The sequence below is a fragment of the Schistocerca nitens genome, chromosome 5, assembly GCF_023898315.1.
Source record: "Schistocerca nitens isolate TAMUIC-IGC-003100 chromosome 5, iqSchNite1.1, whole genome shotgun sequence".
NCBI lineage: Eukaryota > Metazoa > Arthropoda > Insecta > Orthoptera > Acrididae > Schistocerca > Schistocerca nitens.
The window spans coordinates 554,362,501-554,386,626 of record NC_064618.1 but is presented as its reverse complement, the minus strand read 5'-3'; the positions used below and the strand labels follow the sequence as shown (position 1 = coordinate 554,386,626).

General features: G+C 41.6%; 1 protein-coding gene across 6 annotated transcripts in view; it reads right to left on the bottom strand.

The window, feature by feature from the left end:
• Positions 1-218: 218 nt before the first annotated feature.
• Positions 219-24,126, bottom strand: part of LOC126259640 (coiled-coil domain-containing protein 102A) — a 145,848-nt gene continuing 121,940 nt past the window's right edge. For 2 of the 6 annotated variants that reach the window (XR_007546543.1, XR_007546542.1), the window contains exon 10: positions 219-3,257. Coding sequence is in view for 4 of the 6 variants with exons in the window: in XM_049956568.1 (XP_049812525.1) it covers positions 3,167-3,257 (91 nt within the window). In the remaining 2 variants the exon portion in view is untranslated. Of the gene's footprint in view, positions 3,258-5,765; positions 6,202-24,126 lie in introns of those variants that run through there. The other 4 variants (XM_049956572.1, XM_049956567.1, XM_049956568.1 and 1 more) reach the window with 3 other exon arrangements.

The window sequence follows — 24,126 nt, the reverse complement described above, 5'->3', positions numbered from 1 at the left end:
CGGGTTAGGGAAGGATTGGGAAGGAAATCGGCCGTGCCCTTTCAAAGGAACCATCCCGGCATTTGCCTGAAACGATTTAGGGAAATCACGGAAAACCTAAATCAGGATGGCCGGAGACGGGGTTGAACCGTCGTCCTCCCGAATGCGAGTCCAGTGCCCAAATTTGTATGGAAAGGATCAAGGAGAAACAAGCATGAATGAGGTTCTATCAAAGTACCATTGAATATTTCTGTTCCCATTCACATGTTTATTGCTGATGTTCATATCCCCATTTATGTCCCCTTTTATTTATTTATATATTTGTTGAACAGGCTAGTGACAGACAACTTCTGCCTTGTATCCTTATCCTTTCATGATACACGCATTACACAGACAATGTAGCACTGTAATTGTAAAATGATACAAATGTAATAAAACTTCAAGCTTCTGTAGGAATTAATATTAATACCACTCTCAAAAGGCAAGTACAGGAAAGCGGCATCAATAAAGAAAAAAACTTTCTGACATTTCAAACTGCTTTATAACATTAAATTTTACAAGACACATAACTCTCCACAGACAAGAACTGTGAGTGAACACACAAACTTGTATGTCATTTTCTGTAAAAAAATTACTATCACTTAAATAATTATATCATTATAAGGAGACAGAATGGCTGGGCAGTATTTATTTCAAGAGGCAAAATTCTAAGTACTGCCAATAGATACCCATATATAAAGCTTTCAGATCTGTTAGTTCCTTCCTCAGGGAGGAAAGAGAAATATGGTGGGGAAGGTTAGAAAAGGGACGCAGATCACTCAGACATCAGGTAGAGAAGAATCACATGTAATAGGGCTGGGACAGATATGGATGAAGTAGGAGGTATCAGAGACACTAAGAGCTCAAATATAGTACACAATCAGCTCTGTGGAAGCTTCAAGCCTAAAGCCGTCGGCACACGGACCGTGCTGTCGAACGTTAACGTTGAGCGTGCCCAGTTCAACGTGCTGCTCAACGCTCAGGAATGATGCGACTTGTGCATACGGTACGTGGACCCCAACGTGGTATACGCGATCGCAACGCACTCAAGCGACAGTTGAAGGATGTTTCTAGTTCGTTAATCGCACTGTTTACTCAACGGGCGCGTAAAATTCCCACGTTAGCTCTATTAAAATGCACATTTCTTCCATCGTCCACGAAAAGGAAAGTACCATGTCCAATCAATAAGGACACAGGCTTATAAAAGTTCCATTACAAACAGTGCGTTACAAAATTGGAATACTTTCCGCATAAGATAAACATTATTTCATCATTCCCACATTTTAGTAAAATCCCAAGGTCAGTCTTACTTGATCACTGTTCGTACCCAGTAGCAGAATCTTTGCAACATGTCAATTACAAAGCGTAAAAGAAAATAAAAACGCGAATGTTAGGAAAAAAAAATTTGTCGTGTCAGGACGCGAACCACCGCCCCAACAAAAAAACCTCATTAGTATACAATGATGCTATTCATTACGCTATACCAACATCACATCTGCTGTGTCTAATGATAGTACCTTACCTCTTGCCAGAAACTTTAATCGTAGATATTTTACTAACTGAAATTTAATTATAACACATTGTACCAAGAAAAATGGGTTTTGGGTGGATCTTCAGTGTGTCACTGCCTTCAGATAGCCTAATCTCATTATACGCAAGTTACAATAATTATTTTGCCGCGAATATGTATTGGAACGAATCACACAGTTAACAATGAGTTTTGCGGTGATTCTCAATTTGCTGGTGCTCGGAACGGCATATATACGTATAGGCTTGAAATGAATGACAATATGGCGCGTCACAACTCTGTACTGAAGGGAGACGGCGTGCGTGTGACGTAGGTGGCGTTGTGCCATGTCATTGGTCAACGCTCAGACGCACGCTGAGAATATCTGACATGCCAGATATTGCTCTGCACGTTCGGAAAGACTCCCGAGCGTGCTATTCCATGCTGTGACGTCAGAAACTCGGCACGCTCAACGCTCAACGTTCGGCAGCACGGTCCGTGTGCCGACGGCTTAAGGAAGACAGAAGAACAGTGAGATGGATTAAAAACAAGAGAAATGACAAGTGGTATGAAAAGTGTAAGTAATAACCAGGAAAAGGAGAGGAAAAGATGATGATCCAAACAGTAAAACAGGAACTAATTGAGTGAATGATGAAATGGCCAGCCATACGTTCTCTTTGTAATTTAACAGTTACCTCAAGTGATTTTTTTAATATAAAAACTTGCATCACTTTTTACAGAAAGGGATCTAGTAAATTTAAATTATATTATTCATTAATTACATGAGTTTATATATCACAAGTCTTCTCTTACATAAATAAATATATGTTTCTGCAGTCACATTTGTACATAGGAAAACTGAACTCACTAAAATACAAAATGCAATTTCCTAAGTAAAATTTTTCAATAACAAGCAGAAAATTTACAGAAGTCATCTATTGTACAAAGTGGAGCAACTCAAATACTAGCACCTCAAGCTACAGGAGAGCCAACAATTTGATGGGCTCAAGACTGGGACAAAAGAATCTTCCATGTCAATTCAGTCTGCTACTCACCTGTGAGCTAAGTCATGGGAGGTTCCAGCCAAATATACCATGAAGCATTATCAGCATCCCCACAAGTTCGACTAGATCTTAAGAAGGGGAACCACCTCTGCCATTATGTGTCTATTATAAAACTCCACAGTTCATTCACAGATGATTAGCATTCTGTTCTGCTTCATTTGAATGTTCAGATATGAAAGAGCACCCAAGATCTGAGAAGTGAGCTTTGTTAGACAGCTACTTTTTCCTGAAATATTTGCTGGTTTTTTTTTTTTCTAAATTGTAAGTGCTGAAGTGAGCTCAGACAAATGATCACAACTGCTAATTCATCATTCAATATGTCAACCACTTTTTGTCTAATTACAGTTTTAATAGCACAAATATGCAATGGAATGCAGTCATTCAATTCCACCATGAATTACAGTCAAATATATAGAAAAATACTATATGCTTCACTGAAGCTATATTTTTCTAGTTACTATAAATTCAACTGTTATTTACTTATTTTGAAAAAATGCCATTTCTATACAGTTGTATTGCAATATGTTTTCACAAGTTACCAGAAATGGAAGTGCAATGACAAATACCCACAAATCATTTAATATATAACTTCATCATCACTCAGTTCTCCACGAAAGGCAAAATCTTGGCCATTACGATGAGAACTTGAAGAACTGGGAACCTGGAACCTGGAAGTTAATGAACAGTTAGACATTGCATCAACTAGTAATTTTTAAAGATTACAGAATACGACAAAGACCAGAAAGACAACCGCAGCTTCACTACCACATCTGATACAAACTAGGCATCAACAAAACTACCATTATGAGTAAGCAGGTCACAAATGCAATGTAATTTCTATTTGCAATGAAAACCTCTGAATCTCTTCTGTATTATCAAAAAAAGTCATTATATGTGTTATTATTTATCATTTCCTCTTTTCATACAAAAAGGCAACCTTCCAACATTTATACATTGTCCACCAAATTCACGACATGTGCTTCAGTTGAGAAAGGTCAAATGACTGGTTCAATGTAAAAATTTGAAAATTAATAAAGTTTGGCAGTAAGGTACCACTGCTACTATATGACACCACCTACACAAAAAAACAAGCTTTCCATGATTTAATAATCAACAGATATTCAAACAGAAATATCATTATGCAACAGAGAAAAATGTGTTATTAATAAACTGGATTTCAGTCTAATAACATCAACAGTTTCAGGTACCTTTATTGTTTGCTAATTTTGCACTTGGGGTTCTTCTAGGGCAGCATTTGTATTACTTATACACTAATATACTGTTGTAGCACTTATGTTACAAACATACATATAACTGTTCTAAGATCCCCACAAACTGAAGCAATTTTCTTATGTCTCACTATAACTATCAAACTAAACAATGGAAAATCCAGGATAATCATGTCTAGAAAAATTCACCTATAATCCCAACTTGACACAGCACTTTCCACAGTGTCAATTTCTATAGTTATTTCAGGAATTTCTTATACGAAAAACGTTTTATTATGTTTATCTTGTGACTCCACAATGGTACTAAAGTAAGGAATGTCAAACAACAAGCTCCTTAGTTCCTCTGTGCTAAGAACATCATCTCCAATGGAGAATGGGGTCTTCAGATGAGATATTTAGCCAATAGGAGTATATGGAGTAGTGTCTACATCCATTGTATGATAAGTTAAATTAAAATGTCTAGCATCAAGACATCTCACTTGCTCAGTCAGGTGTATAAACAGTACTAAAACCATCAGGATGTGCCAAAGACACAACACCCTAAACAAAATAGCTGTTAATAGTTCTTATAGTACATTTAAAGAACATATACCTATTCTGCAAATACATGAAGCTAACCCCCTAGGCCACTTTGATGCTGTGTGCTCCAAAAATAAACGTTTGATATATTTCAGTTTGGTTGATCAACTTATGTAACTCATTTCCCTGAGGTTTCATATATATATTCAAGACATTAACCAGTCTCTAAAATGACATCAATCAATGGCACTGCCATCCTGTATTTCTCTTGTACCAACTCTATTTGTACCATTGTTATCTCCACATACATCTACACTCTGTGAATTACTATAAAGTTTTAATGATCACCTATATACCTCCATAAAAGCTGTTAAGTCTAATTTAATTTACACTTTTTCTTCAGAAGGGAAACAGAGTGCAGGAGAATATTCATACTTTCCATCCTAAAAACCAATTTCTGGAATTTTCTGAGTGGGTTTTTATGAAACATGAATAGTTTTTTTGAGTGTCTGTCAGGTGAGATTTGTTAGTACTTCTGTTACACTCCCTTGCTAACAGCTATACGATCATTCGCATGGCCCTTCTCTGTATGTGCATATTATCATCTGTTAATCTACACTGATGTGAATCCCACTTATATTATCAGTATTTTAATACAAGCAACACATGCTTTTAAGATATCTCTTTTGTAGACAAACTCCTGTTTCTCAGTGACCTACCACTAAACAGAAACCTGTTATTCACTTTACCCATTATGAACCGAAGAGATCATCCCACTTCCTTTACAACACCCTATTACTCCCAGGTACGAATATCTACCAGCTGTTACTCTTCTGCTAAACAGGTTATCAACCTACACTCCATCCAGTACAGCTGTGTTTTCCCATCCTCTTCATTTTGCTTAATTTCATATTCACCAACAGTCACAGTTTATCTCAGCGAATAAGTCTCAGATTGCAAATCTGACTCTAATCTCTTGCAGATATAACTATTCCTGTGACAAAATCCACTTTTAATATCTTGCAATGCTTTGTGGAAGTAAAGGAAGCCAAATCACAATTTGATTCAGATTCCTCATTAACTGTAAGTCCTTTCTAACTGGCTGGATGAGCCAATTCTCAAGTCAGAAGAAAGCAACCACACATCACCTCCAACAGGGCTATGTGCAGTCAACGAGGGCAGTATACAAAATAAGCAGCTGGTTGATGATAATTTCACCTTTTTACTCACTAATAACTACTGAACAATTGAGAAGTAAGCATATGTAATTTGTGAAAGAACTGGAATTCAGGAATTACAAGACTTAGGGTTGCTCACTGTACAGCAAAGTATCTAAAATTTATTGGTGTGAAATGGTAATATTAATAATAGGAGTGAGGTAAGATAGAAGAGAAAGGGAGACTTATTCTTTTATTTCATGTCTCTATTTTACACTTTTCACATAAGACACTGTAGAGAAACAGATAAGAACTCAAGACAGAAGCACAAGTATTAAAGGACAGTGCTGCATGTAACTGATGTGGTGGTGCTGCCTAATAGTGTAGGGTATGGCCACAGAAAATAATGGGCAGTGCATCCAACTGTCTTCATATCAAGCCATACTACTTTTATGAAACAACTTTGGGGATTACTTTTGTAAAAGCAGTTTCCTTCCAAATGTATATCAGAGTATTAACTAAATGATCATCAATACGGCAGTTCCATGATGACTTCTGTAGATTATTTGTCTCAACCTATCAACCAGGAAAAATGTGACACTTCATTTGTAAGGAAGATAAGGAACACAGCCATCAGTCCCAATTCCATTGGTTTTTTTATTATTCTTGCATATCCAGATTTCAGCTATAAATAGCCATCTCCATTGCTAAAATATAAGGAAATTACAGAATCAGACTTGATTATATAAAACAATATGTAAAATACTACATTATCCAACAGCAATGATCCATCATAGTCAACATGCCATTTGAGTAAACTATAATCTGACAAACTCAAAGCAGTGCATGTCACCATATGACTTTAGTGGTGTATAGGCAGAAGGAAACTCTAGTAGTAGTAGTAGTTGTTGTTGTTGTTGTTGTTGTTGTAGCAGTGGGTATAACTGCAGATTACTTTTTAAAACACATTAAGCAATGTCAACATACAATTCGTTTGTACATACACTATGTGATCAAAAGTATCTGGACACTCACAAAAACATAAGTTTTTCATATTAGGCGAAATGTGCTGACACATACTGCCAGGTACTCCATATCAGCGATCTCAGTAGTCATTAGACATCGTGAGAAAGCAGACTGGGGCGCTCTGCGGAACTCATGGATTTTGAACGTGATCAGGTGACTGGGTGTCATATGTCTGTATGCCAGATTTCCACACTCCTAATCATCCCTAGGTCCATTGTTTCCAATGTGATGGTGAAGTGGAAATATGAAGGGACACGTACAGCATAAAAACGTACAGGCCGACCTTGTCTGCTGACTGACAGAGACCGCTGACAGTTGAAGAGGGTCGTAATGTGTAATAGGCAGACATCTGTCCAGACCATCAAACAGGAATTCCAAAATGCATCAGGATCCACTGCAAGTACTATGACAGTTAGGCAGGAGATGAGAAAACTTGGATTTCATGGTCGCGCGGCTGCTCATAAGCCACACATCATGCCAGTAAAAGTCAAACGATGCCTCACTTGGCGCAATGACTTTAAACATTGGACGACTGAACAGTGGAAAAACGTTGTGTGGAGTGGCGAATCACGGTACACAATGTGGTGATCAGATGGCAGGGTGCGGGTATGGCGAATGCCTGGTGAACGTTATCTGCCAGCATGTGTAGAGCCAATAGTAAAATTCAGGGGTGGTGGTTTTATGGTATGGTTGTGTTTTTCATGGAGGAGACTTGCACCTCTTGTTGTTTTGCATGGGACTATCAGAGTACAGGCCTACACTGATGTTTTAAGCAACTTCTTGCTTCCCAATGTTGAAGAGCAATTCGGGGATTATGATTGCATCTTTCAACACGATCGAGCACCTGTTCCTAATGCATGGCCTGTGGCAGAGTGGTTACACGTCAGTAACATCCCTGTAATGGACTGGCCCACACAGAGTCCTGACCTGAGTCCTATACAACACCTTTGGGGTGTTTTGGTATGCCAACTTTGTGCCAAGCCTCACCGATGGACATCAATAACTCTCCTCAGTGCAGCACTCCCTGAAGAATGCACTGCCATTTCCAGCACCTGACTGAACGTATACCTGCGAGAGTGAAAGCTGTAATCAAGGTTAAGGGTGGGCCAAAACAATACTGAATCCTACTATTACCGATGGAGGGCGCCACAAACTTGTAAGTCATTTTCAGCCAGGTGTCTGGATACTTTTGATCACACAGTGTACATTAGGGGTGAAGTGATCCATACAAAAGTTCATTAATTGTTTCATACAATGGTCCAAACAGAATTGGTACAAACAAATAATTAAAAAAAAAAAAAAACTGAAGATCATATTGATAAAATGTAGTTACATACCAATCTGAAAACCAGCAATAATCTGATGTCTAGTGCAGTCACTTGTACTAGAGTGGTTATGTGAACCACTAAATAATTAAAAGAAATACAGGGTGTCCGAAACGTCTTTCCTTGATTACATAAATTGATAACTCAGGCTAGAAGTAAGATACAAATATGAAACTTGTGTCGAATTGTTTACAACTATCAATGTTTTTTTTTCTGTTTTAGGTTTGCAGTATGTAAGTAGTGGATGAGGTGCAGTGCCCAAGAAGCCATGTTAACCAATCAGGAGAAGACACAGTGTGTCCTGTGATACCATGAGACACAATCACCAACCACAGTGCAGAGACACTTCCAGACAACATTTGGAAGGAATTCACCTGATGTCAAGAACATTAAAGCCTGGTATGAGAAGTTCAAGAACACAGGATTGGTTGTTGACCTTCCGAGGTCTGGTCGACCAAGAACCTCAGCAGACAGGGTGGATGCTGTAAGGCAGTCTTTTCTGCGAAGTCCGAATAAATCGGTGCGCAGGGCCTCACATGAATTACAGATGCCAAAAAGCTCCCTCCATGACATTTTACACAAACATTTATTGTTTCGTGCATACAAAGTGCAAATCATTCAGACCTTGTTGCCCAATGACAGCACACGTTGATATGACTTTGCGGTCGAAATGCTATCACGTATTGGGGACAATGATGGTTATCTCAGACGAATTGCCTTTTCCGACGAAGCGACCTTTTTTGTCAGTGGAATAGTGAATAGCCATAATGTGCGCATTTGGGGGTTCACAACCCCCTGGCGAGGTCATGGAGTGCACCAGAGGCAGTCCAAAGGTGGATGTTTGGTGCGCGCTATTGCACGATCGAATTATCGGGCCATTCTTCTTCGCTGAGGCTACCATCACATCTGCAGTGAATCTGGACATGTTGCAACTGTATGCTGTTCCTCAGCTGCTTCAGTATCACCCCAATGTCTTGTTTCAGCAAGACGGTGCACCGCGTCATTGTGGTTTGGACGTCCGTGCCTATCTCGATATGACCTTTCCTGGGTAATGGATTGGTCGTGATGGGCCAACGGTTTGGCCTCCACGCTCTCCTGGCATAACCCCATTAGACTTCTTTTTATGGGGTTATTGCAAGGACGAGGTCTACTGAACACGTGTACCAGATCTTGAAACCCTGCAGCAACGCATAAACACAGTCGTTGAATCGATCCCTCCAGTGATGTTGACTAATGTGTGGACGGAAATTGAATATCGCGTAGATGTGCTACGTGCTACCAAGAGTGCTCATATGGAAGTTTACTGATGTGTGAAAAAAACTTTGATAGTTCGTAAACAATTAGACACTAGTTTCATATTTTTATCTAACTTCTAGCCTGAGGCATCAATTTATGTAATCAGGGAAAGACTTTTTGGACACCCTGTATAAAAGTTCATACAGATTGTTTTTTTGAAGATCTGGTAACATCACTGTAAAATACGGAAGATCAACATGATAAGACTAATTTAACCAGGTACAATTAATAAAAACATACTAACGTCCTCTACTGACATAAATTTCTTACATAATGTATGGTGTTGCTCCAATCGTAGTGCGCTGTATGGGGACAACAATGTAACACGTTGCCTTACACATACCCCCTAAAGCTATTAGCTCCAATTCATTAATCAAATCATTAGTGATGAATAATCAATTATATTTTCTACATTACTTCTCAAAATCAAGAATGTAAAACAATAGCCATCCTAAAAAAGAGAGAGGACAATCTGACTGCTTGTTGGATTGCATTGTCAACTGATTGGAAATGTGGGTGTATTGCAGTAAAGGTAATAAATATTGCATTTAATAAGTATTTACAAGCAGCTTTCGAGAAAATTTATTAATTTATGTTGTAACCATCCCATTCACATACGTTGACAACACATAGCAAACATCAGAAGATTTAGGATTGAGTAAAAACAATATGAAAAGGATAGAGTACTACTCACCACATAGAGGCACACAGACACATTGAAAACCAAAGTGGTAGATATTATTAGCTATCGGACTAAGTCCTTCTTCAGATAAAGACAAAGGAAAACATACACTCATTTACAAGTTCATAACTCAAACACACACTGAAAGTAGACTGGTAAATATTATTAGCAACCAGATTAAGTCCTTCAATAAAACAATGGAAAATCCAGGATGGAATGTAACAATATTATGAAAAGGAAAGTTGCCACTCACCACATAGTGGAGATGCTAAGTCACAGATAGGCACAACAAAAAGACTGTCACAAATAAAGCTGTTGGCCCATAAGGATTTTGTCAAAAATAGACGTCACACACACACACACACACACACACACACACACACACACACACACACACACACACACGACTGCAGTGGACATGGTCCCCTAGGATACATGAATACTTGTGTTGATCCACTGTGGCTTTCAGAATGATGAGATCACCCACAGAATGCCATGAAAAGATTCCCAAGACCATAACGCTCCCTCCTCTGGCTTGTACTCTTCCAACAATTGTTGCGTGATGTTTAGTTCCAGATGTTTCATGCCATACATGTCAATGTCATCTGTCCACCGGAGCTTAAAATGTAATTCAACTAAAAGGTCCAACTGTCACCACTCAGTGGACATCCAGTTGTGATACTGGCATGCAAATTCCAGCCTTCATTGCCAATGAACAACAGTCAGCATGGGTACGTGAACCAAGTGCCTGCTGAAGAGACACATACGCACCAACATTCACTGAACAGCTGCTGAGGAGATACCCCTGGTAGCCCCTTGTTTCATCTGAGCAGTCAGTTGCTCAACAGTTTTGCATCTGTTCACCCATACATGTCTCCACAGCCAGTTCACACCTGTCACCAATGGTCATGGTGTACTACAGTTGACTCAGCACTGGTTTTGGATAACACTATTTTGCTGTGAACAGTATACCGTATTTACTCGAATCTAAGCCGCACTTTTTTTCCGGTTTTTGTAATCCAAAAAACCGCCTGCAGCTTAGAATCGAGTACAAAGCAAACGGAAGTTCTGAAAAATGTCGATAGGTGCCGCCACAACTAACTTCTGCCGTCGAATACATGTAGCGCTACACAGACATGCTTTGTAGGCACAAAGATAAATACTGGCGCCGAAACCTCTGCGTCAGTAAATAAATTTAAAAAAAAAGGTGGAAGACGAGTTTTTTTTCTCCGTCCCGAGTTTCGACCACTGCATTTTCATACATTATCCAATGAAGTAAATACAAATTCCGTATTGCTCATCTTCGAATGTAGCAGAATTTCAATGTACTACGAAAATCCGACTAGCAAGACTGCTTGAGACGTTTGTCAATATGGTCAACTCTACGTTCTGAATTTTTTCCTACCTGTGAGAAGAGATGGTTGCTAATAGGAACCTGATGAAATGTGAATCACATGCATTATTCTTTTCACCATCAGAATAATACGAATATAAACATTTTGCCATGTATTCTTTCGTGTTTGCTGCTATCTCGTTTAAATCCTGTCTGCCTAATAAACTACGAAACTAGAGTGAGACATCTAAGATGACTCTAATTTCTGTGCAGAATTTGATGTACTAAAGAAGCGGCCGCAAAGATTTTGAAACGGAGAAAAATTTTCGCCTAACTCTCGTTCCGAACATGTTCTATCATACGCAGTCTATTATTTTGTTCTTGTTGATCATTATCAAAGAAAGCAGCAGTGTAAGTAACAACAAATAGCAGTCCCTTGCCATTGTTTCGCTAATGAGACGATTTTTTTCTCTCTCTCCTTTTTTTTTTTTTTAAAAAAAAAGCGGCAGTAGCGCACACAAAAGAAAGCCATGCCACGAGTGGCGACAGGCCGTAAACACGCACTATCAGAATGCGACAAACAATGTATGACACAGTACAGTAATGCATTTTCAGCTTAGAGTGACATAAACACCTACAACAAAGAAAACGGCACTTATCAGATCAAAGCAAAATAAGCAATCGATTCAAACCAGACGAAGCACGTGAAAAAGGAAGGGTACCCGTATAAATACGGACGGAGCGCCTGACGCATAGCAATGGCTACATGGTAAAGCTTAACTGCTAAGCTTACGACTCGAACCAAACTACTGTAGCTGTATCGTCATTCATTCGACCTAAATCGTGTCTCATATTACAATGGACCAACTTTGTTTGGATTTGGAGTTGCGGCCTAAAACTTTTCTCTCCCCTTGAATTTCGAGTCTCAAATTTCACGTGCGGCTTAGATTCGGGAAATTTTTTTTTCCTTTATTTCGAGTCTCATTTTTCAGGTGCGGCTTAGATTCGAGTGTGGCTTAGATTCGAGTAAATACGGTACTTCAAGGCAAAATGGCATGCGAACACTTCACAAACAAAGCCATTTTGGAAATGCTTCCACCCTTGGCCCGAAAGCCAATGACCATGCCCTTTTGGAAATCAGATCGATCACTTCATTTCCACATTAAGACAATGATTGCACAGTTTTCCACCCCTGCCCCCCCCCCCCCCCCTCCACCTGACATGCTTTATATACCCTCCACAGCTAGTGCTGCCATCTGCTGTCTGTGAGTGATTACTGCATGCTGACATAAAACATAATTGGTGGTTACATTAATCTAACTGGAGCGTGTACTTTGATCATTAATGAGTCAGACTGTGATGAGGCCAGTTCACTACTGTTGAAGCTTGATTCTATATCAAATCAATCAATTTTCGTTACTTTCTGGACCCTGATGTCCCAGAGTTCAATGTTTTGTTGTTTAACTGTATCTAAGCAGTTAACAAATACTGCCAGCTTTTTGCTTTTGTGTTTCAAAATACAAAAAATTGTCCAACTTTCTAAATGGCGTGAGACATAACTTGAGCCTAACTACAAAACTACTGAAGCTAAGAACTGACTTGGGAGTGATTAAAAACTCTGTAACTGTGCTTTAATTTTATAAGCAACGAGCTTAATCTTGAACAAATCTAAAAATTGTTCCTGAAATTCTAACAAATCTAAAAATTGTTCCTGAAATTCTCAAAACTGCTGTCTTGTTTTGCCTCAAAAAAATATATTGGCTTTTTTCATAATTCTGTTTGCCTAAAGTTGAAATTGGAGAAAGGATGTGCTGGAAGAAAAATTAATTTGCAAATATAGTACTACACCAAACAAGTATGGAATTTTTTATTCCACTGTTATATGACATGTACTGAGCCCAAAGTGGAAAAACATATAAATTATCCTCTCAGTAATCTTATTCATTAGGAGATGGATGGCAAAAACTATTTGGTAAACTGTAGTGAATATGCGAACTTCCTCAGATATGAGAGGGATACTTTTAACATCTGAAGTGTAATTTAAATAGTTTAGGTGCTTATTGATGATGTTAAATTTACCATCACTGAATGAAATTTCTGTTGTTAGGTCACATTTGGTTTCCAAAGTGAGGCAAACCAGTTTTCTGGCTATACAAAATAACTTACAAGAGGAACAAGTTCTTAAAACCCAGGATTTTGGTGAAAATTACTCATTTGTGCTTCAAGATGAAATGCAGTCCTACCACTGGACCATTGGCCAAGCTATTCTGCATCCTTTTGATGTGTACTTTAACATCTATAGTGCTGATCTTGAGTATCTGAATTATGTCACAACACAGTGGCATTTAATGTTTTCCAGTCAACGTTGATCTTAGCGTGAAAGGAAAACTTGCTGAACATTAAAAAGATATTATGGTTTTCTGATGGGAGTGATACACAAATTCTCAACACATGAATCATAAGACTGATTATAATATTGATGCAGAATGATATATTTTCTCACAGCACATGGTAAAAGTGCTTGCAATAGACTTGGAGAAATTCTCAAAATGACTTACTTCTATAGTTTACAAAGGTTATTTAAAAACAAAATCATGAGACCCAAGCAGCTATATAGTTTTGCTCATGAAACCAGTGCTGTCAAATTTTGAATTATGTACAACTGAAGAACACCAGTAAAATGAAATAAGGTTACTGTCCCAATTCAGTAACTCAAAACTCATCAGACAGACTCGCATGACACACACTTAGTGCAGTGTCTGAATTTTGGGCTGCATTTAAGCCATAATCTTTCAGTGGAAACTCATGTTTTCAAGTCATTTCTAAGAACCAATAGCTAGAGGCAATGTGAATGTGACAGCTCTGAAAAAAAAGTGAGGCATGGAATGTATATCAAAAAGACAGATAAGATGCCATAGGAGTGGGTTGTTTACTGCTATTGACAAAAATATTGTGCCTATTGAGGTCAAAATTGAGTTTGATTGTGAAATTATCTGGATAGGAGCAGTAGGCCCAGGTGAAATCACGTTAATAATCGGGTGCTTTTACAGGTCACCCGACTCCACAGTAACAGCTGTCAAACCATTCAAAGAAGATCTATACTCAGTAATGCGGAAATACCCGGATCAGGCAATATTAGTAAGGAGCAACTGTAATCTACCGAGTACAGACTGGGACATCTATGGATTAAAAACTCAAACACAATGGAAATATTTTAGACCTTGTAACTACAAACAGGTCTGAAGTTATCAACAGTGTGAGTATAGAGAAGGGGCTGGTGATCTTAATGTAATTGTAGCGACAATGGTTACTAAAGTTAATAAATCCATAAAGAGGGTTAGCAGAGCATTTATGGTAGAAAAAGCAGATAAGCAGTTGTCAGCATTCCACTTAGACAATGAATCCACATTATTTACGTCCAACACGATACGCAGAGAGGAATTAAGGGCAAAGTTTAAATTGATTGTTAATCACAGCCTAGAAACACACATGCCAAGTAAGTGGATTAAGGATGGAAAAGACCAACCGTGGTTTAATATTAAAATCTGGAAAATGCTGAGGAAGTAGATACTGTGGTACTTTCAATTCAAAAATGAAAGCCCAAATGTCTACAGGCAAAATTTAGTAGAAATATATGCACTCATAAGACCAACAACATATAAAGCATACATCTTCAACTGTTGTACCTTGCCAAGAACCTGAGAAAATTGTAGTCACTAAGCAGGTCTAAGACTTTTATTCAGTCACTTAATGACCAGCCTGGGGTGGCAGTAGAAGACAGGAAAAGGAAAGATGAAGTTTTGAACTTCACGTTTATGAAATCACTCACGCAGGAGGATCATTTAAACATAATATCATTTGACTGTCACAAAGACTCTTGCATGGAGATCACTGAAGAAGGCTTCCCTTGTACAGAGAAGCAACAAAAAGAATTGAAAACAAATTAGACACCAGGTACAGATGAAATCCCAATTCAGTTTTACAGAGAGTACTCTGTGGCATTGGCTCCTTACTTACATCTACATCTACATCTACATCCATACTCCGCAAGCCACCTGACGGTGTGTGGTGGAGGGTACCTTGAGTACCTCTATCGGTTCTCCCTTCTATTCCAGTCTCGTATTGTTTGTGGAAAGAAAGATTGTCGGTATGCCTCTGTGTGGGCTCTAATCTCTCTGATTTTATCCTCATGGTCTCTTCGCAAGATATACGTAGGAGAGAGCAATATACTGCTTGCCTCCTCGGTGAAGGTATGTTCTCGAAACTTCAACAATAGCCCATACCGAGCTACTGAGCGTCTCTCCTGCAGAGTCTTCCACTTGAGTTTTTCTATCATCTCCGTAACACTTTCGCGATTACTAAATGATCCTGTAACGAAGCGCGCTGCTCTCCGTTGGATCTTCTCTATCTCTTCTATCCACCCTATCTGGTACGGATCCCACACTGCTGAGCAGTATTCAAGCAGTGGGCGAACAAGCATACTGTAACCTACTTCCTTTGTTTTCGGATTGCATTTCCTTAGGATTCTTCCAATGAATCTTAGTCTGGCATCTGCTTTACCGATGATAAACTTTATATGATCATTGCATTTTAAGTCACTCCTAATGCGTACTCCCAGATAATTTATGGAATTAACTGCTTCCAGTTGCTGACCTGCTATATTGTAGCTAAATGATAAGGGACCTTTCTTTCTATGTATTCGCAGCACATTACACTTGTCTACATTGAGATTCAATTGCCATTCCCTGCACCATGCGTCAATTCGCTGCAGATCCTACTTCATTTCAGTACAATTTTCCATTGTTACAACCTCACGATATACCACAGCATCATCCGCAAAAAGCCTCAGTGAACTTCCGATGTCATCCACAAGGTCATTTATGTATATTGTGAATAGCAACGGTCCTACGACACTCCCCTGCGGCACACCTGAAATCTATCTTACTTCGGAAGACTTCTCTCCATTGAGAATGACATGCTGCATTCTGTTATCTAGGAACTCTTCAATCCAATCACACAATTGGTCTGACAGTCCATATGATCTTACTTTGTTCATTAAACGACTGTGGGGAACTGTACTTAGCTTGCATTTATCATGAATCTTTCACCCACTGAAAAGTCCCAAGCAAAAGGAAAGTGTTGGTGACTCCTTTACATAAAAAAAAGGTAAAAGAATGGAGCTGCAAAATTGCAGACCAAAATTGTTAATACTGGTTTGCTGCAGAATTCTTGAACATATTTTGCATTTGAATGTAATACATTTCCTTGAGATACAAAAGCTTCTGTCCACAAATCAGCATGAATTTAGAAAGTACTGCTCATACAAAACTCAACTTGCCCTTTTCTCACACAATATTCTGCGAACCATGGATGAAGGGCAACAGGCAGAGTCCATAATCTTAGATCTCTGGAAAGTATTTGACAGGGTGCCCCATAGCACACTCTTGAAGGTCCATGCATAAGGATTAGGTTCCCGGTTATGTGAGTGACTTGAAGACTTCTTAAGTAACAGAACCCGGTACATTGTTCTCAATGACAAGTGTTCATCAGAAACAAGGGTATGGTCAAGAGTGCTCCAAAGGAAGTTTGATAGGACTGCTCTTATTTTCTATACACATAAATGATTTGATGGACAGCATAAGCAGCAATTTATGGCTGTTTGCTGATGATGCTGTGGTGTATGGGAAGTTGTCATCATAGAGTAACTGTAGGGGGACACAGAATGACTTAGACAAAATTTATAGTTGGTGTGATGCATGACAGCTAGCTCTAAGTGTCAACAAATATAAGTTAATGCAGATGAGTAGAAAAAAGAATCTCATAACATTCAAATACAGCTTTAGTATGTGCCGCATGACACAGTCACCTTGATTAAATATCTAGGTGTAACACTGAAAAATGATATGGCATGGAACAAGCATGTCAGACTGGTAGCAGGAAAGATGAATGGACAATCTCACTTTATTGGGAGAACTTTGGGTAAATGTAGCTCATCTATATAGGAGATGGCATACAGAACACTCGTGTGATCCATTCTTGAGTACAGCATGAATGAATCCCTACTGGGTCGGATTAAAGGAAGACACTGAAGCAATTCAAGTGCATGCTGCTAGATTTGTTGCTGGTAGGTCCAATCAGCCCACAAGTATTATGGATATGCTACATGAACTCAAAACAGAATCACTGGAGGGACAACAACATTCTTTTCATGAGGCTCTGTTGAGAATACTTAGAGTAGTGGAATTTGAGGCCAATTGCAGAACGATTCTACTGCTGGCAACATATGTTTCGCATAAGGACTACAAAGAAAAGATTAGAGACATTAGAACTCGTATGGAGGCTTATTCTCAGTCGTTTTCCCCTCGCTCTACATGCGAATGGTTGGCTCGTTGGTTATTTGGAAGCTTAAAAGGACCAAACAACTAGGTCATCAGTCCGTCTGTCCTTGAACAGACAGGTCTGTATGACTGTAGATCAGAGGGGCCCACTGTACAAAACCCAGGAGAAGAAAACCTAAAGGTCTACGACTGTCAGCGAAGCTGTGGTAAGGACAAAAAGAAGAAAGGAAGTCAGAGGAAAAAAGCAAGCAAGGTGCCTCATTGAGGGTGCAGCCGGAAGCCCCTGAAAGCACGTGCAATGAGTGGACATACAACCCCAGCCCCTGCCACATACCAGAGGTACTGTACTCTGAGATTGCCTTGGAAAGACTAGCAACACAGACAGAGCAGGAGAAGCACAGAGAGACAAAAGACGAACAAGTCTAACAGACCACATGAGAAGGGGATTTGGGGGGGGGAGGGGGGAGGGGGGGGGAGAGAGAGAAAAGAACCCTGGTCTAGGCAGAGAAGGGAACACATTATTCTGCCAAATCCTCAATAATGGGCCAATAATGTTAAGTGGCCCTCTCTTGAAGTGAGTGGTAAAAGCCCCTTTCACGAATAAAACTTAGTCAGTTGCTGAAGCATCGTATCCTAAGACCAGGGGTAGTGAGTCAGGGAGATAGTCCACCACAGATTGGCTAGGTTGGGACAGTCCAGCAAAATGTGGACCACTGTCAAATGGGCAGCACAAAAAAAATGGTTCAAATGGCTCTGAGCACTATGGGACTCAACTGCTGAGGTCATTAGTCCCCTAGAACTTAGAACTAGTTAAACCTAACTAACCTAAGGACATCACAAACATCCATGCCCGAGGCAGGATTCGAACCTGCGACCGTAGCGGTCTCGCGGTTCCAGACTGCAGCGCCTTTAACCGCACGGCCACTTCGGCCGGAGCAGCACAACAACAGTAGGATAGTAGAGACCTTGCGAGAAGCCTCCATGACCTCTACAGAGTGACAGTCTCCTTTATCACCTATAGTTTGTTTGATGAAGTCAGAGTGAGCAATTCTGTTTTCCCGGCACCAAAAATCTCATGGCATAATACCAATCAGATGTCTATTTCTGGAAACCGATCTCAAAAAGTCAGTATACTGGTAGCCAATTTGGTCAGGCTATCAGCGAGTTAATTCCTTGGAATCCCGATGTGGTCTGGAATCCAGATGAAGGTCACTGTGTGTCCACACTGCTCAAGGTCATACAGGGAATCCTAGATAGCAATAACCAAGGGATGGCCAGGGTAGTCCTTGACAAGAAAACTGCTCAAGTAGTTGCTCCAGATGAGAAAGATTCCAACAGTGCAGTAATGAATATGCTCAAGAGTATGAGAGATGGCTACCAACCACACAGTGAAAAAAATAAACCCATTTGGCAAGGACAGAAGTTCAGTACGTCCTGCATGAGTATAAGCAGCACCTACATGACCAGCAACCACCAAGCCATCAGTGTAGACTACTTCTGAACCCTGAGATGTGCCAAGGATGGAGAAAAATTGACAGCAGAGGGCCTCAGGATGAACCGAGTCTTTCATGCCTTGTGACACGTCAAGACAAAGCTGTGGCCAAGGGATGCAACACGGAGATGTATGGAAGTGGGTCCAGATAAGGGGTAGAAGAGGAAACAACTGAAGTTCAGAGAGGATAGCCCGGGTGCAGATTGCGATCGTAATCCCTGATCAGGACCACTACTGAGGGAGATAGGTTATCATGTTTGGAAAGAGGAGACAGTAGTTTGGATGCATAGGGGAGCTGTGAATGTGGGTAGCTTATTTGACAAGCTGTTGTTGGCACCTGATCCACAGTGGAGAGACCCCAGCCTCCACAAATAAGCTGTTCACAGGGCTACTTCAAAAGCCTCCTGTCACAAGTCAAACCCCGCAGTGGTGTATCAGATCCAGTATCTGCAAAGCTGAGGGTTTTTTTTTTCTGGGGGGTGGGGGGTGGGGGTGTAGGGCGCAAAACATCCAAGGTTATAAGCGCCCAGCAAAGAACCAGGGAATGCAGGGAATGCTAGGACCGCAAGAGGAAAAAACCGTTACAAGGTCCAATACAAAAAGGAAGAAAAAAACAAATCTAAAACATCAAGACATTACGGAAGAGTATCTCAAAGACATCGACAAGAAACCGGAGTCACCAGGTAGAAATCAAATCTCTTTTGCCATATTACTGCTTTTTAAAAAACTTAAAATGTGAGCCACAGCTCGCACATCATCTGCTAAAATGACCGGCAAAGCGGACGGCAGACCGACCCTGAGACATGAGTGGCTAAAATAGGGGCAGAGGATCAGGAAATGTCTGACTGTTAATGGATGGCTACAGAAAGGACAGCCACTCAACAACAGGTGGTGACTAAAGCGGCAGTGCCCTATTCGCAACCGAGCTAACATTACTTCCTCACGGCGAGACGGCCGGGAGGAAGCCGACCAGGCTGTTGGGGGAGGTTTCACTTCTCTGAGTTTGTTCCCATGAAGGGAGCACCAATGGTCATGCCAAAGTGATGTGATACGCTGATAGAGAACAGTACGAATATCTTGTGAGGGAACAGAGTAAGAGGCGGGCCAACCGAGATGGATGGCGGCCTTGGCTACAGCATCAGCAGCGTCATTCCCAGGCAAACCAACATGGCCAGGAACCCACATGAACATCACTTGGGCTACCCCATCCGGGAACAAATGGAGGCAGTCCTGGATCTGTCGAATGATGGGGTGGGCTGTATCAGGATCATCTAGACTCTGAAGGGCACTGAGGGAGTCAGAGCAGATCATACAGTGAGTGAGCTGGTGTCTACAGATGTAGTGAACAGCCTCATAGAGGGCAAAAAGCCTTGATGTAAAAATTGTGCTCTGGTTGAGAAGCCGGTATTGAAACTTACCGCACCGATGACAAAAGCACAGCCAATACCATGGGCGGACTTCGAACCATCAGTGTACAAAAATATGCTATCAGCAAGTTGTGAGCGAAGTTCGAGAAATTTGCATTGATAGGTCATCTCGGGAGTTGAATCCTTCGGGAATGAGCTGAGGTCAAGACAAACACAAACCTTTGTCTGAAGCCAAGGTGGTGAAGGGCTCTCGCCCATTTGGAAAGTGGCAGGAAGTGTGAACTGCAGCTGCTGAAGCAGGTGACGAAATTGGACGCCAGGAGGCCGCAGAGAAGAAACGTACGTCTCGTACTGGCAGTCAAGAATTTCATCAAAAAAGGGGTCAAAGGTTGGGTGGCCTGGCATGGAAGAAAGCCGACACGCATACCTACTGAGTAGGATGTTGCGCAGGTATGACAGTGGTAGTTCACCGGCTTCTGCATAGTGACTCTCAACTGGGCTAGTACGGAAGGCACTAGTGGCGAGACGGATCCCCAAATGGTGTATTGTATTTAGACGGCATGAGATAGAAGGCCTTGCAGAGGAGTAGACTATGCATCCATAATCCAACTTGAAGCGGAAAAGAGATCGATAGAGGCAGCGGACGACAGTACGGTCAGCTCCCCAAGAGGTACCACTCAATACACAAAGGACATTAAAGGACCAGCTGCAGCGTGCAGCCAGGTAGGACACGTGGGGAGACCAGCTGAGTTTCCTATCGAACGTAAGCCCTTAGAACGTTGTTGCATCCACTAACAGGAGAGCATTTTGGCCCAGTCGCAAGGACGGTGAAAGAAACGCCTTGTACTGCCAATAGTTGATACAAATGGATTTGGCAGTAGAAAAGCGGAAACTATTTGTGACACTCCACGATTGGAGACAGTCCAGACAATGCTGAAAACAGTGTTGCAGGAGACACGTCCACTGGGAGCTGCAATAAATAGCAAAGTCGTCCACGAAAAGAGAGCCAGAAATGCCAGCTGGAAGGCAGTCCATAATAGGGTTGATGGCTATGGCAAAGAGGATGACACTCAGTATGAATCCCTGAGGCACCCCGTTCTCCTGTGAAAAGGTGTGGAATAAGGAGGCACTCACACGTACCCGGACAACTTGGTCCATTAAAAATTCTCAGATGAAAGTGGGAAGACGACAGTGGAGGCCCCATGTGTGCATAATACGTACAATGCCTGTCCGCCAACATGTATCATAGGCTATTTCAAAATCAAAGAAAATGGCCATTGTTTGCTCCTTCTATAGAAAATTATTCATGATGAACGTCGACAGGGTGACGAGATGATCAATCGCAGAGCGGTGCTTTCAGAACCCACACTGAACATTAGTGAGAAGATGGTGTGACTCCAGCCACCACACTAACCAACCATTGACCATGCGCATTGCTGGTAAGGGAAATTGGATGATAGCTAGAAGGAAAAGATTTATCTTTACCAGGCTTAGGTAGGGAACAATAGTAGCTTCACGCCAAAGCGTGGGAAATACACCGTCAGTCCAAATACGGTTGTAGGTATCGAGGAGAAAGCGTTTTCCCACAGGAGGAAGATTCTGCAGCATGATGACACGGATTGCTTTGGGCCCAGGAGCAGAAGACCTGGATGAGGAGAGAGCATGCTTGAGCTCCCTCATAGAACAAAGAGTATTATAGCATTCTCGATTCAAAGAGAGAAAAGAGATTGCACAAGCCTCATCCGCCTGTTTCCGAGGAAGGAAGGCAGAATGGTAGTGGGTGGAGCTTGAAACCTCCTAAATAACGACCCAAAGCATTGGAAACAGCCACAGGGTCGACTATGACGTTTCCCGCCACAGTCAGACCGGAAATCGGGGAGTGGGAAGTAGTCCCAGAAAGCCGACGCAGGCCAGCCTAAACGAGAGAGGATGGAGTAAAACTGTTGAACAAACTAGTGAAAGAAATCCAGCACGCTTTCTTGCTTTCTTTAATAGTGCAACAGCACTGCGCACATAATTGCTTGAAGCGGATGCAGTTTGTTAACGTAGGATGACGGTGAAAGACACGAAGCGCACGTCGTTGGGCACAAATCGCATTGCCGCACTCCACAGTCCACCAAGGGACCAGGACCCAACGGGGAGAAGTAGTTGTACAAGGGATAGAGGATTCAGCAGCCGGGAGAATAATGTCCACGAGGTGCTCGACCTGATCATCATAGCTGGGAAACAGTCGGTCGTCAAAGACTGCCAAGGAGGAATATAGCCTCCAGTCAGCAAGAGGGAATTTCCAATGAGCTGTGGCAGGGTATGATTATACAGGCGAGTCACACAAGGGAAGTGGTCACTCGAGTAAGTATCGGAAAGAGCACACCACTCGAGACATGGAGCGAGCTGGGCAGAACAGATCAAGAGGTCTAAGTGGGAATAAGTGTGCATGGAATCAGAGAGAAATGTGGCTTTGCCGGTGTTAAGGCACATGTGATTAAGATGATTAAGAAGATCTGCCAAAAGAGAACCTCTCGGGCAGGCGACAGGCAAGCCCCAGAGAGGATGATGTGCATTGGTGTCACCGAGGAGCAGAAAGGGCGGAGGAAGTTGAGCAATAAGCTGCATCAGGTCCGCCTTAGTGACAGCAGAAGATGCAGGGATATAAATGCTTCAGAGGGAAAAGGTAAATGCGGGAAGGAAAACTCGGGCAGCAACTGCTTGCAGGTGGGTGTGCAAGGCGATAGGACGATGACACACATCATCTTGTAGAAGCAGCATAACCCCACCATCAGCAGGAATCCCTCCCGTAAGGGGAAGATCCATCCGTAGCAAAGTAAAATAGGAAAGAGCAAAATGGTCTTGAAGACGTAGCTTGGTTTCTTGGAGATAGACTACAAGCAGACACTGCGATCGCAGGAGCAACTGGTGGTCCTCCCTGTTAGACCGAAGGCCGCGGATATTCCATTGTAAAAGGGCCATCAAATTTAGGAACACCGGAGAATGAAGAAGAAACACTTACCTCGATGGCTGCTTAGGGCAAGCCGTCGAGGGAGGACGGCAACTACAATCCACAGGTGGAGGATCTCCGTCCATCACCTCAGCGGGATACATGGAGCTTCCCCGGTGTCGGTCAGTTGAAAGGGACCGATGAGTCAAAGAGGGTCAACGAGTCGGAGAGGGGAAAGACTGTTTGCCTTCGGATGATTGTTTTCGCTTTTGGCGATTGGTAGAAGAGCCAGACAGCTGCGAACTCGGAGTACGTAATAAATCTTCCCGGGAATACTCCTTTTTGAATGGACAGTTCGCTGGCTGCATTGCAACCATCTTTGCCAGTGAGGGTGAAGGAGGGGTTGCAGAATCTACAGCCAGGGAAGCGGGAGATGGAGTGTCAGCTTGAAGGCGAGGTGACTTTGCCACCATCGAACTGAACTGCAAGTCACAAGTTTGTGTAGCCATGTTTTTCGTGGGACGGGCAGAGGCTAACACGGTGCTGTAGCTTCCAGACAAAGGGACAGCCAGTTTACAGCTCGCCAACAGTTTCCGGGCAACAGGAAAAGGTAACTTCTCCTCACCCTTATCTCCTGAACAGCCTGCTCGTCTTGATAAACGGGACAAGAACGGGAAGAAGCAGCATTGTCTCCACGACAATTAATGCAGTGGGGGGGAAGGAGGTGGACAGGTGCCTTCGTGTGCATCCCGGCTACAAGTGACACATATGGCTGCGTTTTTACATGACATGCTGGTACGATTGAACTGGTGACATTTATAATGCTGCAATGGATTGG